The sequence below is a fragment of the Mus caroli genome, unplaced genomic scaffold (assembly GCF_978045245.1).
Source record: "Mus caroli unplaced genomic scaffold, Mus_caroli_1 scaffold_2, whole genome shotgun sequence".
Taxonomy (NCBI): domain Eukaryota; kingdom Metazoa; phylum Chordata; class Mammalia; order Rodentia; family Muridae; genus Mus; species Mus caroli.
Window position 1 is genome coordinate 15,046,055 of NW_028227257.1, and position 15,290 is coordinate 15,061,344.

Here is a 15,290-nt window from a genome sequence, read left to right on the forward strand (position 1 = left end):
AGGCTTTAGCTGGGAACTCTTCCCAGGCCTTAGGAAGGAATCAATGACCTAGGAAGGCAGCCACTTTATTACAGCAGTAAGTTCACAGACACTCACCCCCCACCCCACCCCACCCCACCCACACACACACAGCACCACAGCTCTACTGCACCCATTACCTGGGCCATCAGAATGTCCTGTAATGACAGAAGCATCTCTAGGCTGTCCAGCATACTGCAGCATGAGCCCCTTCTAGGCAGAAGCATGGCTGCCACAGGAGAGGAAAGGAAGGGATTTGGCTCAAGTCTACGACACTGGAAACCACGCCTTAGCCCAGACCAGCTCCAGGGGGAATTAGCCTCAAAAGCTAACTCTGGAGACACAGGGGGGGGGGGCAGAAAAAGCCCTGCCCTGCTCCCTTGGGTCGGGTGAGCGTGCAGCTGCAGTTGCTGGATAAAGGGAGGACTAGAGAGGGGGCACACCACGGGCACGCCGGATGAGGTTAGCCAGCCGCTTGGCCAGGCCGCCCGACTTGGGCTCTTCGATGTGAAAGGTTCGGGTGAGGAGATTGTAAAAGGAGCCATAGCACACGGCCACCACCGTGCACGTAAGGCAGATCACATTGTAGGGCATGCTGAAGTCCGGGGTGGGCAGGTTCACCAGCAAGGGCTCTGTGTAGAGTCGGACAAAGTAGCTGGAGCCATCAGACACCGGGAACCTAGGGATGGGAAGGAGGGCTGAGACAGGACTGCTGCCCCACCCTCCATCTCCCTACTCTCTCCACAGCTTGTGTTGCAGGTCCTAGTGCTGACACCCAGTAAGCATCACCTCTCCAGAGAGCGCATGCTCACCTGGTCAGATCAAAGGAGAGCGCCAGCACGGATGCAAAGGGCCGCCTTGTCTACTGCCTTAGTCTCAGCCTTAACGGCTCTCCTCAAAATAGGTAACCTACTGCATGCCGCCACCACCGCCTCCACCAGCATAGCTATCTAGAACAATCTGCCCATGGCTGTGAGCACAGGGGACAGGCCACGTTGTCTATCAGGCGCTCTCTCAAGTCCCTGACACTTCGTAAGCGTTCCGCTGGTGTTAAGTTTGGTAGGTACATGCAACTCCTCTCATCTTTTTGTCTTAGCCTTTTATCCATCTTTACCAATGTCACAGACCACTAGGATTTCAAGAAGGCTGGCTAAATCTCACATGACATGGAAGAGCAGAAGGGTGTGGTCACACTTACAAGGTGTTGAAGAGAGGGCTCCCTTCCCAGTCCACTGGTTTGGCTGCCACCACACTGGGCACAAGGGCGCTGAGGACAGATGGGCTACAGAGAAGCAGACAGACGGGCGTGTTCTTCACTAGGTCCTCCCACCAAAGGGTAGGAGGTGGGGAGGGTGCAGTTTACTGGGGTAGATCCCACCTGACATAGAAGCCGTGGTTGGGGTCTGGTGTGTACTCTGTCCACTTGAGCAGGGCTCGTTCAAACTGGATGGAGACCTTGGTGACAGAGTTGGCTGGCAGCTGAATAAGCATCTCCAGGAGGTGGGGCTGCTGCCTGTCCTGAGCAGGTTGGTAGTGGATGTAACCTGGATGGAGACAAGAGCCATCTAACTGTTTCTAAACTCAGACTTTCTGCCTTAGGGCAAAAAAGGCAGTTCAAGCTAGGGAAACAAGTGGGTTCTCAAAAATGGGAGAATGTTTCCTGTATCCCAGGGCACAGTCAAAAGAGGCTGCCATGGATACTGCAGCCCATCCGTCTTTTTCTTTTTTTTTTTTTTTGGTAAAGATTTATTTATTATGTATAGTGTTCTCTCTGCATATATGCCTCCATATCAGAAGAGGGCACCAGATCTCATTATTGATGGTCATGAGCCACCATGTGGTTGGTGGGAATTAAACTCAGGACCTCTGAAAGAGCAGTCAGTGCTCTCAACCTCTGAGCCATATCTCCAGCCCCCATCCATCTTTAAAACTGTGGCGTCTTGGCTGGTGAGATGGTTCACGGGTAAAGACACCTGCCACTCAGCCTGACAACTTTGCTTGTTTCAATCCTTGGAACCACATGGTGAAGAGAGTCATCCCCTGCAAGCTCTCCTTTGACCCCTGACACATGCCTCAGAACAAACACCCCTCCCCCAAACAAACAAATGATGAAATAATGAAATTTAAACTGGGTCAGCAGACTTCACTGTCTGATATAATACAAGAGGAAGTCTAGTCATTTGGGAATTCTTGCCAAAAATATAGGACATAAATCTAATCAGGTTTCTAAATCTAATACCAGCTTGCAAGGAATGCAGGGGTGAGGTACACATATTAAATAGCACCACAAGGACAAACCCGGAATGTCAAACACTCCTCACACACGCACGCACGTTATGTAACAGATGACCCAGTTTTAGCAAACAACACTTTTTTAAAAGTATGTATGAGAAAGCCGTAAGAAAACCTGTTACTTTGTAAGTGAATAAGTCGGGAGGTAGTGGAGTGCACCTCTAATCCCAGAGTTTAGGAGGCAGGTGGATCTTCAGGGCCAGCCTGGTCTAAATAGTAACTTCTAGGATAGCCAGAGCTACACAGAGAGACCCTGCCTCAAAAACCAAAGCAAATAAATACACGGATGGATGGATGGATGGATGGATGAACGGATGAATGGACAGGTTCAACACCCAGAGCTGTGACCTGTTATAGGTGAGTGTTAACACTTACCAAGCATGAGGTTCTGGGTTCAATCTCAAGCACAACCATGTTTTTCAGTAGTTCTTTTTAAAATGACTTAATTTTTGTTTTACGTTTATGTATGTGTGCCTGTGAGTGGGTATATGCACAAGAGTGCAGTACCCAAAGAAGCCAGAAGAGGGGTTAGATCCCCTGGAGTTGGAGCTCTGAGCCACCTGATGTGGATGCTAGAAACCAAACTTAGGTCAGCTCAGAGTGGTGAGTACTCTTAGCCTGCTCAGCCTTCTCCGCAGCCCCCACCAGCAGCACCATTATTTTTTTTTAAAAAGGGGAGAAAGGAACTCAGCAGAAGAACATTTGGCTCACACATACAAGGTCCTGGGCTTGCTGGGCAGTGGTGGCGCACGCCTTTAATCCCAGCACTCGGGAGGTAGAGGCAGGTGGATTTCTGAGTTCGAGGCCAGCCTGGTCTACAAAGTAAGTTCCAGGACAGCCAAGGCTACACAGAGAAACCCTGTCTCGAAAAAAACAAAAACAAACAAACAAAAAAGGCCCTGGGCTCAGACCTCACCCGCAGCAATGCCAGGAGGTTGGGAAGGAAGCACAGGAAATGCATCATGTGAACTGAGTGAGCAGAACACAGGACCTGAAACTCCCTAAAAATTAAAGCCTGTGTCCTTCAAGATGGACTGGGTGTAAGCCAGATAAGCCCTTTCCTCCCCAACTTGCTTTTGGTCATGGTGTTTCATCCCAGCAACAGAAAACCTGATTAGGACAGAAGTTAGTACCAGGAGTGGGATACTGCTCTGACACACATGACCATGTTTTAAAGAGGATTGTAGAAGGACTTTAGAACCTTGGGGTAAAAAAAAAAAAAAAAAACCATTGAATGTTGAGAGCTTGGTGAGCTGTTCTGCAGGAGCTTGGAGGATAAGAATGTTGGGAGCAGTACAAATGGTGGAGGTCTGGCTTGGGAAGTTTCAAAGGGAAACAAAGACTCTACCAGGTCATCTGTGTGAAGACTCTGTGGTGTTTGGCCAACTGGAGCTCAAGAATTGGCTGTGATTAACAAAAGACCAGAAGCACTAAAGTAAAACCCATGCTTTGCTAGACAGTAGATGCTGGTCAGTGAGCTGAAGAACTAGCTGTGACTAAGAAGAGACCAGCATTATGAGGTGAAGTCTGGAAGTGTTATCTGAGAGTTAGCACAGATGCTGTGTTCCAGAGGTAGCCAAGGTTATACCTAGTGTTGAGCAACAAAATTTGGTAGTGTAAGAGTTAGTCACCTAGCTGGTTCTGAAGGGATGAGAGCACCTGAGGCTTGGCACTATGTGGTAGGATTGGAATCTCTGAAGAAAGCTTAGGGAAGTCTATTGGTGAAAGAGCAGCTCAGTTACAGGAGACGACCCCCGCATTTTGGAAATGCCAGTACATGGAATGACCACCAAGAACAGCAGCAGCAGTGGGGTGGAGTCAAGGCTGCAGAGGGCAGAGTCAAAGAAGTGACCCAAGTTCATCCAAGGAGCCCACACAACCACGAGGGAGTCCCAGACACTGGAGCCTGAGCTGCTTGTATTGCTGGATTTGGTTTTACTTTGTTCAGATTGTGACTGGGCCTGAGTTCTTCCCCTTGGAAATGAGAAAGTATTTATTTTTGATTTTATAGGAGATGAGAGACTTAGACTTGTTTGGTTTTTTGAAACAGGGTTTGTGAAGCCCTGGCTATCCTGGAACTCACTCTGTAGACCAAGCTAACCTCAAACTCTAAAGGCATGTGCCACCACAGGCTGGCTGAGACTTTGAATTTTAAGACTGGGTATTTTAAAGACATGGAATTTTCTCTTTCCTTCTTCCTTCCTTCCTTTTTTTTTAAATTTACTTTTTTGTTTTGTTTGTTTTGTTTTTGTTTAAGACGGAGTTTCTCTGTGTAGTCTTGGCTGCCCTAGATCTAGCACTGTAGGCTAGGCTGGCTTCAAATTTACAGAGATCTGCTTGCTTATGCCTCTCCAGTGCTTGCATTAAGGTGTGCCACCACTGCCCAACTAAGAGAATTTTTAAACATTTGAATTTTTTTTTTTTTTTAAAGTGTGATGTTCTGCATCTCTGCTGAGATAAAGTTTGGAGTATTGTTTTTTTTTTTTAAGATTTATTTATTGATTATATGTAAGTACACTGTAGCTGTCTTCAGACACTCCAGAAGAGGGAGTCAGATCTTATTACGGATGGTTGTGAGCCACCATGTGGGTGCTGGGATTTGAACTCCAGACCTTTGGAAGAGCAGTCGGGTGCTCTTACCCACTGAGCCATCTCACCAGCCCAAACATTTGAATTTTTAAAGACTGTGGAACATTTAAAATCTGGAATGCTGATATTAATGTGTGATTTTGGGGAAGAACAAGAAAGGAAAGTTTATGATTAACAGTGATGTGTTTGTGTTATCGAGTCACCTTCTTTAATCTCCCAAGAAAGTGAAGAAGCTACACACCCCACTTCTACCTCCCTCTCATCTTCCACAACCTGTTTCTCCTGGGCCAATCCACTCTCTCAGAGTCTTTGTCATGAAGCACAAGAATGTGCTTAGGGGCTCAGGAGGAGACACTGAGGACACACAAGGCTGCTGGCCCCAGAGGCGCTAGGAATCAGCATGAGTGCGTTCTAACTGTGGCCGCTTAGTGAGTGACTGCTGAATCCGACACAGTGAAGCTTTCGGCTGCAGTTTTGGAACCTGCTCCTAACCCCCTCCTTCCCACCTGCGCAGGCCTTCAGGTTTACTTTGGGAACTGTTGAGAAGTGAGTCTGGAGGACCTAAAGCTGAGGGGAACTGAGGCGGGGGGGGGGGGGGGGCTGTTAGCTCCTCACTTGGTTTATTCTCCTTGCCCTTGGAGGTAATGGTGAGCGTGTGCACATACAGCCGCAGGTACCAGGGCACCACATCCAGCAGCAGCACGGGGAAGGCCCGGTAAGGATGGGAGTTGTACAGCAGAGTACTCAGCTCTCCCTTCTGCAGTCCGTAGCCACTCACGTACCGCTGCGCATGCAGGAAGGGCACGGGGAGGGCCTCTGCCAAGAGAAAAACCAATCAACACTGCATTGCTCCTAACAGAAACTCACTTCCCACCCCAGCTTCCTGGGCCGTGCTCAGAGTCCCAGGGCAGGGAGTAGATGCAGAAAAGCTCTGGCATCCAGCACTCAGGAGGCAGAGGCAGGCGGATTTCTGAGTTCGAGGCCAGCCTGGTCTACAGAGTGAGTTCCAGGACAGCCAGGGCTACACAGAGAAAACCTGTCTCCAAAAAAACAGGAAAAAAAAAAAAAAAAAAGCAAAGCTCTGGCAGGAGCACAGGGAAGCCTGGGCTCTGGAGTCATCCATCTTCCCTCGCTTACAGAGATGAGGACTAGCATAGTACCAGGGCTCATGTGTCCAGCACGGTGTCCCTTCCGGCCACACCAGTACTCCAGGGTGCTCTTTGCTTTCCCTCGGTGACAGCGCTCAGAAACTGAAGCTTCTCTTTACAACACAGGAGTGGTAGGTAAGCCAGTCTTACCTACTACTCCATGTCTGCAGCACGGCATACATCTAAAACAACTTGGCCAACCGAGTGCACAAAAGAACTCTATTTTACATTGCTATTACATCATCCACTAGGGACCTCTGGCCCCTGCTTTGTTATAGACAGTAATGCCTGGTGGAGCTAGGAACTTGCCCAGTCATAAGGCTTGGAAGACATGGGTTTAGAACCAGGAACATATTAAGCAGGGAATTGGGTCTGAACCCCTATGAATTTGAAGAAAAAGCGTATCTGAATCTGCTGCCAACCTCACCATTGTCTGGGGGTCTCTTCCATTTGAGCTGGATGTTGAGGTTTCGAGAGTTATTGACCATGGCTGTGTCAAACAAGTCATAGACGGCATAGGTCTTCCTGGCGCCCAAAATGACATCCTGGTATGTGGAAGTTGGGGGAGGGCTCACCTCCAGTGTTTCATTATCCTAGCAATACAAGAGCAGCATTCAGAAGCAAGCAGGGGGCAGGCTGATGTTGGGGAAGAAGGGTGTGTGTGTGGCTAGACACCTTGGTACCTGGCTGTAGCCTGTGATGTCCACATAAACTAGGCTCTGAGACGCCAATGGACAGGCCTCTGTGAGAGTCCGGGAGAACATGCGGAAGAGGGACCAGTCTGAGAAGAAAGAACAGGGCTGAGCGAGGGCTAGGATAAGTGCGTCCATGCAGTCAGAGCAGGACCTCAACAGGGAGGTAGAGATGACGTGTCAGGACAGCTTACCTTTCTTCCCCTGTCCTGTGATGAAGGCGTCAAAGACAACCGAAAGGGTCTGCCTCAGCTCCCAGGAGACGCTGGTACAATGAGCATTCTGTCATAGGGATGGTCAGTCAGGGACCAGACTCTCATCTAACACGTAGCTACAAGGACTGGCTCGGACAGCACCCCCCACACACACCTGTTTCTTCATATCTTCACTTTGGCTGCCTTGCTACCGTTCCCCGGGGAGCACCTGACCCTGAGCCAGATCCCATGTCAACAGCTTTATGCACATCAGTTTGATGAAGCATTAAAACCACCCTCAAAGTAGAATCTATTACTCTCATGTGACAGATGAAAGAATGAATGAAGTTCAAGGAAATGAAATGACTTCCTCAAGGTCATGCCAGCTGGCGAGTGACCGAGCCAGCGCTGCATCCACAGGCTGCTGCTCCTGATTTTGTGCTCCATGAGGAAGATTTATTGAATGCTTCCCAGACAGCCGCTCAATTGCCCTGGTGCAGAGCCAATATCTGCATACAGAGTAGCACTCCAGCCACTCGCTACTCAGCCGGAGTCAGGCACATTAACTTGCACTGCCTCTCTGAGCCAAGGATAACGCCCACCCTCACTCCCCATGACTTACTCTGCAGATAGGCCGGATGTGCACTGCCTGGGAGTGGTAACTGGTGTGGAACAAGCGGTCTGCTTTCAATAGCACTGAGAGACCGGCCTGGAGGAGACAGGAAGAGACACAGGGCTGGTCAGTACCCCACTTGACATAGGGGCACAGATTCCCTTAACTATGCCCTGGCTGCCAAGCTGTAAGGGACACATCTGCCCCCTCCTGTCCCCTCACCCGTCTTCACTCACCTTGGAACTGCAGGGCAAGAGCTTCTTCCATGGCGTGAGGTTCTCGGTGCAGACAACCTCCCGAGGCAGCACAGCGTAGCGCAGGAAGTAGTCATCAGTGTCTGAGGGAGACAGGGCTGGGTCCTGTCCCTCCGAGATGTAGGTGACCTCATCCACCCACTGCTGGACAACTCTAGTACTACTGCCAAGTGGTCCCCCCTCCAGGTGGGACTCCAGGGAGGAAGCAATGCAGAGACAGCAGTCTTAGGAAGCTACCTGGGACCTGTACACCCACCACATTTAGCATCTAGCCCCGCTGTGGAGGAGGAGCCCGAGGGGAAGGATGCGAACGTGGAGGGTACAAGGAGGAAAGGCCCAGGGCTATCTCACCATTGGCCAGCCCCAGAGGTTTGAAGGAGGCGGTGGGAGTGACGGTATTGGTGGAGTCGATGAAGTTGAGGGATGCACAGAAGATCCCCGAGAGGACATTGCTGAGCTCCTTCCAAGACTTATCCACACTAGACAGAGACAAACCTACTCACTGGCCTGTGGTTACAGCCTTGAAACCCCAAGTCCTGTGTGGCCTCCTTAATATAGCCACAGCTGACTGCCAAGTCTATGGTAGAATGAAGCTGCATCTCAACCATGAGACAAGCCAGATGATGCTCAGGGATGCTCCTGCCTCGCCTTCTCTGGGCATCTCAGCAGCCCTGCAGGTCTTTGTTCAAGTGTCCATCTTGCCTGGGAACACTCTGCTCATGGTTCTGTCGCCTTCAAAGTCCTGCTCTGGTCTTATCCAGGGAGGTCTTATCTGGTCTTAACCCAAGGAGCCTTTTTGCTCACCTCAAGCACGGTCTGTAGTGTTGTGCTTCTGAGAGTCCAAGACCCCACTTAAGCCCCTTTTAGGTGATGGCTAGGTGCCAGCAGCACATCGCCCGAAGCACCCGCTACATCTGCTGTGCAATGCCAACCTACACAGCTTTCCAAAAACTTTAAAACTACTTGTTGATATTTACATGTCATTTCTCATGCAAAAGTCTGATCTCTCTTGAAGTGACAGTCTGAACTGCCATACGGTTACAATCCATAGGAACTGAGTGGTGACTATTTCAGATCGTCACACAGACTTTTAGGTCTGCCACAAACCCTAACCCTCCCTATCAGGGCTCTAAACCTGGTAATGTCTGCACTACAGATCCTTGCAGGGTAGTTAAGAGGCAAACGAGACACCCTTAAATTCTCACTCCAGGGTTTCACCAATGCTTTAACTCCCTCTGTCATCGGTATTTTGTGGCCTATGCTGAGATAAGTTTGCAATCTCCGCACGGAAAAATTCTACTCTAGGAAGGTCACAGCAGCTACGGGGTGATTTTCTGTAGTTCACAGACAACAGCTAGAAACTTGATTCTGCTTTAAAGTGAAACTCTTGTTTTATTTCACAAAGACCATCCTGTAGCCCACTGCTATCCCACAAATGTTTTGTTAGGCATGGGTATTGGTTTTTTTTTTTTTAATACAAATGAATGTCTTAAAAAAACACGCACCTAGTCTGCCAATTATCTGTGACTTTATATCCCAATAATAGGAACCAACCACCTACTATTTGCCTCGAGAAATGCATGTAGTACCTCAGACTTGGAAGTTTTCAGGAGACGATGTTCACTCAATAATAATGTAATTTCAATTTCTTCATGTGGTATGTGCATGCATACTGATGCAAATAGCTGTGAGGGCCAGAAGTCAACAACCTATGTCTCTTTTATTCCCTCTGTACTTTGTTTTGTGTGTGTGTGTGTGTGGGGGGGGTACTTCTGTCACTGATCTTGGAGGTCATTGATTCAGGCACACTGGCTTCCAGCAATCCTGTTCCTCCTGTCTCCACCTCCTCAGTTATGGGCCTAGAAGCCGGCAGCAGCAACCCGACTTTTAATGTAGGTTCTGGAAAATGAAACTCAGGTCGTCAAGCTTGAATAGCAAGCATTTTACTGACTGGCATCGCTCCAGCCCTGTAATATTAATCCTTACTTCCAAAATCAGTTTTAACTTGGTGTGACCGCTACCTACTGGAGTAGCTGATCCCAAGGCCAATGACAAGATGACAACACTTTGCCTGCCACACCCCCTCCAGGGCCTGTGACAGGTGTCAAGTTAGGAACTCACTCGGTGACAGTGTCTTGGAACCAGACCCAGAGCTCTGCACCTGACGGAGCCTGCAGGAAGGGTGGCCCCCAGTATCGCGTCCTCCAAAAGCCTTGCGTGAACGACAGGTGGAGCTCCCGCAGGGAGTACTTGGAGATCAGCTGTCCCAGGGCTTTAGGGAAGAGCCTGTAATGGGACACTGAAGAAAGCAAGGCAGGTGAGCGGCGACCCAGGCCCCACCCCTGAGTAGCTCTCTTTAGGAACTGAGCAAGGTGCTGCAGACATTTTCCTGGGGTCCTGAACTCACCGCCTTCCCGCTGCAGATCCGAATCCCAACGCGTGCGGAACTGGAATGTGGCGGCCACGTCGCCGGAAGGCAGTGGAGTGATAACGAGCTCCTCTCGCAGGCTGTCGCGTGGGCCCTCCGCGAGGCCACAGCAGCCCCGTCCCACCAGCAACAGCACCAGCAACGGCAAACCGAGCGGCATGGCAGCCGCCATACCTGCGGCCGCTTCCGCCTCCCAGCATCGCCCGCGCCCACCAAAGGCGGTCATCCAATAGGAAGCGCGGGTGAGAGAGGACTTCCGGCGCCGTCCCGGAAACCACTCCGAGGTTACCGGAGGGACACGGAGGACCGTCTACAGATCGTGAATTTTGCCGACCTGGAGTGAAGGGTTGTGGGCGTGTAGCGGGGGAAGAGAGCTGGCTTGAGGGCCCGCGCCACCTCGAGGTGCTTTCACCAGCTAAGAAGTGCTCGATATGCAGTGTGGCCATCCCGGTACCAAGTGCTGCTATTACAGGCGTGAGCTAGAACCGTCTAGTGACTCTATTTACTTGGCTCAAAACCTAGCCTGCAACGGTGAGGGCAGAGTTGTCCTACCCCCTCCCTGTTGTCTTAATAAAAGAATATAATAAAATAAGAGTGTATGGCAAAATTGAAAGAATGAGCAGCTATTAAACATGTGTCTTCAACCATGTAAATTAATTCCACCATTAACATGTTGCTATGGGTACCCACCAACAAGCCCACTCATCTATTATAACTTTGATTCCATCACGGAGTAAATTTCACACATGGGTATTGTGCATTGTCAGAATTTAGTTTTGTTCAAAAATTTCTCACAAAATTACCTGGGTTTTAATTAATATAATATTGTAACTTCAAATCTTACGGAGATATAGAATGTTCCTAAGAACTGGGGCTGGGGATGTAAATAACTCATGGCAGAGTGCCTAGTAGGCATGAGACCTTGGGTTCATACTCGACATAGCAATGTGTATTGGGAGGGAAGCCCCAAACTTAAAGTCCCACCTAAGGTCCCAGAAAATGGTCTAATGCCTTTTTCCTGTCAACAGCTATCTCCAGAACACAATGTAGAGGCAACCAGTGTTCTTGTAATAGATTAATCTGTTCTAGGACTAAATGTAAATGACAGCATGGTATGAGGTTTTGTGTGTTCTTTCCTGAAAGGAATGATTTTGAAACCACATTGTGGTTTAGAGACAGAAACCATAGCTTCATGGGAGTCGGCTCTACATCCTTTGCTCGTCTCTAGGGAAACCGTGCTGATTGGCCTCGTGTTCTCATGTGTATAAGGTTATTTACTGCTGTGCAGTGCTAACATTGTGTGGGTAAGCCAGTTTCTCCATTGGAGACACTCCATGGGCAAAGGAGTGCTTGGTAGCTTTGGTTATCGTAGGCAAGGCTGATGACAGTCTGTACAAGTGCTTTGCACACCTAGGTTTAGCGTGTCCCTTGGGAGAATATTTAGGAGTAGGATGACTGCGGCGAAGGGGAGGTGCAAGCAAGTCTCAGACCTTTCTCCAAAGTCTGTCATTTTATTTTTCTATTAAAAACAGGAGAGTTTGAGGCCAGCCCGTTCTACATAGTGGGTTCTGGAACAGCCAACACTGTAGTAAGACTCTATCTCAAAACAAACGGACAAATTAAAACCTCAAACATCAACAAGAGCTCTGGTTGTACTGCACCCTGGTTAAAATCTGGTGTTGTTAGGTTTGGGATGCAGTGATGCATAGGATATCACTGTAGGGCTAATTTGCATTTCTTTAATAATGGTGTTGAGCACTGTTAATGTTCATTATCCATTCACTTATTGTTTCTTATGAACATTCTGCTATGTATCTTCTTTAAAAAACTTTATTATTGAGCTGTAGCTCTTTCCATATTAAGCTGATTTGGCTTTCCCACTTACCCTCCAGGAAACACATTCATGAATGAGTTTGTGGACAGGCTCTTGATAAAGCACAACTGTCTTTCTAGGAAGAGCCCAAACTTTGTAATTAGCATGGTCTACCAAGAAAGATTCTAACAGGAAATGAATTGTTAAAAAGATGACTTTAGTGGTTGCAGAGATGGCACAGTGGCTAAGCGCACTTACTGCTCATCTAAGTACCCGAGTTTGGTTCCCAGAACTCACACTGGATGCCTCACAACCACCTATAACTCCAGCTCCAGGAGAGCCCAAAGCCTCTATCCTGTGAGGGCGCTTGTACCCATTTGCATGAACCTACACACAGACACATAATTTTAAAAGAATAAAATTGTTGAAAAGATTACTTCATTCTCCCGCATCCAGTGTTCCTGATTATATTAGACATACAGGAATAAGGGAGAGATTAGATGTCAGGTAAGGATTCGGGTCTCCACACTGGCCTTTAATATGTACAAGTATGAGCAACCTGAGAGTTTCTTTCCTCATCTGTAAAAACCTATTTTCAGAGGGCTGGAGAGATGGTTCAGTGGTTGGAAGCACTTGAAGCTCTTACAGAGGACTTGAGTACTGTTCCCAGCACCCACGCTGGGTGCCCCACAATTGCCTACCGCTCCAGTTCTAGGATCTCTTACACCCTTAGGGCCCTATGGACATACATATACAAATAAAAGGAATTTTTAAAAACGACTTTCAGGGCTGGTGAGATGGCTCAGCGGTTAAGAACACCAACTGCTCTTCCAAAGGTCCTGAGTTCAAATGCCAGCAACCACATGGTGGCTCACAACCATCTGTAACGAAATCTGATGCCGTCTTCTGGAGTATCTGAGGACAGCTACAGTGGACTTACATATAATAAATAAATAAAATAAAAAACCATCTTTGAACATGAATATTTAAAAAACGGACTTTCAGAGTCATCACTAGTGTAATAAATTATATGTGAAGATTAAGAACCACACCTCTTCAAACAACCCTATCAGTTAAGTACGGCCATGCTCATGGAATGAAGTTTTTTTTTTTAATTAATTGATTTATTTACTTATTTATTTTGTTTTTTTTAAGATTTATTTATTTATTATATGTAAGCACACTGTAGCTGTCTTCAGACACTCCAGAAGAGAGCATCAGATTTCGTTACGGATGGTTGTGAGCCACCTTGTGGTTGCTGGGATTTGAACTTGGGACCTTAGGAAGAGCAGTCGGTGCTCTTAACCACTGAGCCATCTCACCAGCCCTGGAGTTGTTTTTTTTTTTTTTTTTTTTAAAGGCCCAAACTAAAACTAAAGTGTGGAAACAGATAATTTAAGCTCACAGTGAGTGACAGAACCAGGAACAATGGCTACATTACCAGACTCCAAATACATTTTTACAGAGTAAGTGCCATCATGATTATTCCAGCTTATGCTGTTCTCTCCTGTAGCAGGCCGCAGTCATCCATGCATGTGTACCATGGCCTTCATTACTTTTCATAATCTGCAGCATGTCTGCTCCTGAAAGAACTATTGGCCAACTTGGTATTTTTGTTGTCTGTGCAAGTGGCAGCACACTGCAGGTATATAGTCAGTCAGTCAGTCAGTCATATCAGAACAAATAAGACTCGGTGCCACACAGACCTGCTGGCCTCTCATCACCATGCTGTTTGCAAGACGCTGCACACCTGAGGATGAGTGCTTTTAGGGACTCTGCTGACCTTCTGTTTCCCCTATCGCGCAATTCTTCCCTCTTCAGAGTCTATCAGGACATCTACCCTGTAAGCCTTGCACTGTGGCCTGGAAGACTGAAAGCTGGGCTCTTTCATTTGGAGTTGGCTCTAAATCTGCATGTTGTCTCCATGGATACTGTGTGGTCTGAGGAAACAGTCAGCTCGGGATGGAGCCTCTGAAGGCTAGCCAGGCCCCTGTGGCTTGGCAGGAGGAGAGATCATTGCCTCTACCAGGAAATGGTCTGGTGGTCCCACAGACCCTAGTCTTTTCCAGAAAGAACTGGGGCTCATGCTAGCCCAACTGGAGATTTCCCAGAGGCTCACAAACAATTCCAGTTCTCAAGAGTACTGTAGATCCCTCCCCCAAGAAGGCTTCTGCCCTCAACGCCACAGTCTTAGCATTGTGAGCTAGAAAAGGAAAAGATTTATTGGATGTTGAGGGTAACCAGGCAAGCACAGCTTCTCATCACTCACCCCAAAGGAAAGAGAAACCCTGTCAGGATGAGCCCATCAAGACATGGGGGAGAGCTTCACTATGCTCAGGGGAGGTGGGCACAAGACAAGGACTGTTATCTGTAACAGGATCAAATTACAAGAAATTTTAACATGACGCTGGGTCCCTGGCCCAACTTCATCGATGACCTCAGCTTGAACCCAGAGAGTTTTGGGCAGAAGGTCTTTATGCTACACGTTCACAGAGACCGCAGAGAGCTGAAGGGCACTCTCGCTTCCTTGGAGAAGTGTTTCCTTCCACAAACTTCTCAGTATCCTTAGACATAGTAAGGATAACTGTAGAACTGTAAAATGACTTCCTGGTGGGAAAAACCTGAAGCTGTAAGCAGTGTCAATCAGCCTGAGGAGTGCTGGCTTAGGCTTAGGTCACTCATCCTGCAGGTAGTGTTGGATATGGGAGGGGGAGGGGGGAGTCTAATAACTTTTTAATGTGAAAAAAATGAACTAGAAATCCTTAATGCTGGGCCCTAAAATGTCTTTCATTCAGCGTTCCCTGGGTGAATTCCCTCTTACCATGGCTTTACTTCCCACCCATGCATCCATTAAAGCACGTGTGTTTACTTTCTCAGTCTAATCCTTTTTACCCAGACTCCACACTTAGGGATCCAGGTCCCAGCTTACCACGTTGTCTCCGATGTATCAAAAACACTCAAACTCAATACATCTAAATAAGTTTATTACAATTTCAACCCACACCCGACAATCACCCTGTGGCATGAGGTAGAAACAATACTGTACCTTAGTTCCCTTCCTTCCAAACTCACCCAATAAAAAGGCATCCACGTTTGTCTCTGAAGTCTTCTAAACCCTCCACCTTCCTACATCCTGCCACTCTGCCCCAACTCTTATCTCCTATTTTGATAAATGCAATCTTCTGGTCTCTGGGTACTTGATCCCTGTAATCAGCCTCAAGGGGCCTTCTAGCCATTCTCTCTTCCCCT

At 48.0% G+C, this 15,290-nt stretch overlaps 1 protein-coding gene across 1 annotated transcript; it reads right to left on the reverse strand.

Annotated features, from left to right (window-relative positions):
• Positions 1-49: 49 nt before the first annotated feature.
• Positions 50-10,433, reverse strand: Pigt (phosphatidylinositol glycan anchor biosynthesis class T). The gene is made up of 12 exons (XM_021155614.3): positions 10,208-10,433; positions 9,922-10,099; positions 8,152-8,279; positions 7,783-7,883; positions 7,556-7,642; positions 6,934-7,021; positions 6,731-6,828; positions 6,475-6,640; positions 5,515-5,715; positions 1,397-1,562; positions 1,217-1,300; positions 50-697 (listed from the first exon to the last, which is right to left on the reverse strand). The coding sequence occupies exons 1-12, from the start codon at positions 10,398-10,400 to the stop codon at positions 445-447; spliced, it is 1,743 nt and encodes a 580-aa protein (XP_021011273.1). The 5' UTR covers positions 10,401-10,433; the 3' UTR covers positions 50-444.
• Positions 10,434-15,290: the final 4,857 nt, after the last annotated feature.

Coding starts and splice junctions, on each gene's coding strand:
- Pigt (XM_021155614.3), bottom strand. CDS start 10,400: ATGGCGGCTGCCATGCCGCTCGGTTTGCCGTTGCTGGTGCTGTTGCTG. Junction 7,884..8,151: donor ACCTCTGGGGCTGGCCAATG/GTGAGATAGCCC, acceptor TGTCTCCCTCAG/ACACTGATGACTACTTCCTG. Junction 1,301..1,396: donor AACCACGGCTTCTATGTCAG/GTGGGATCTACC, acceptor GCTTCTCTGTAG/CCCATCTGTCCTCAGCGCCC.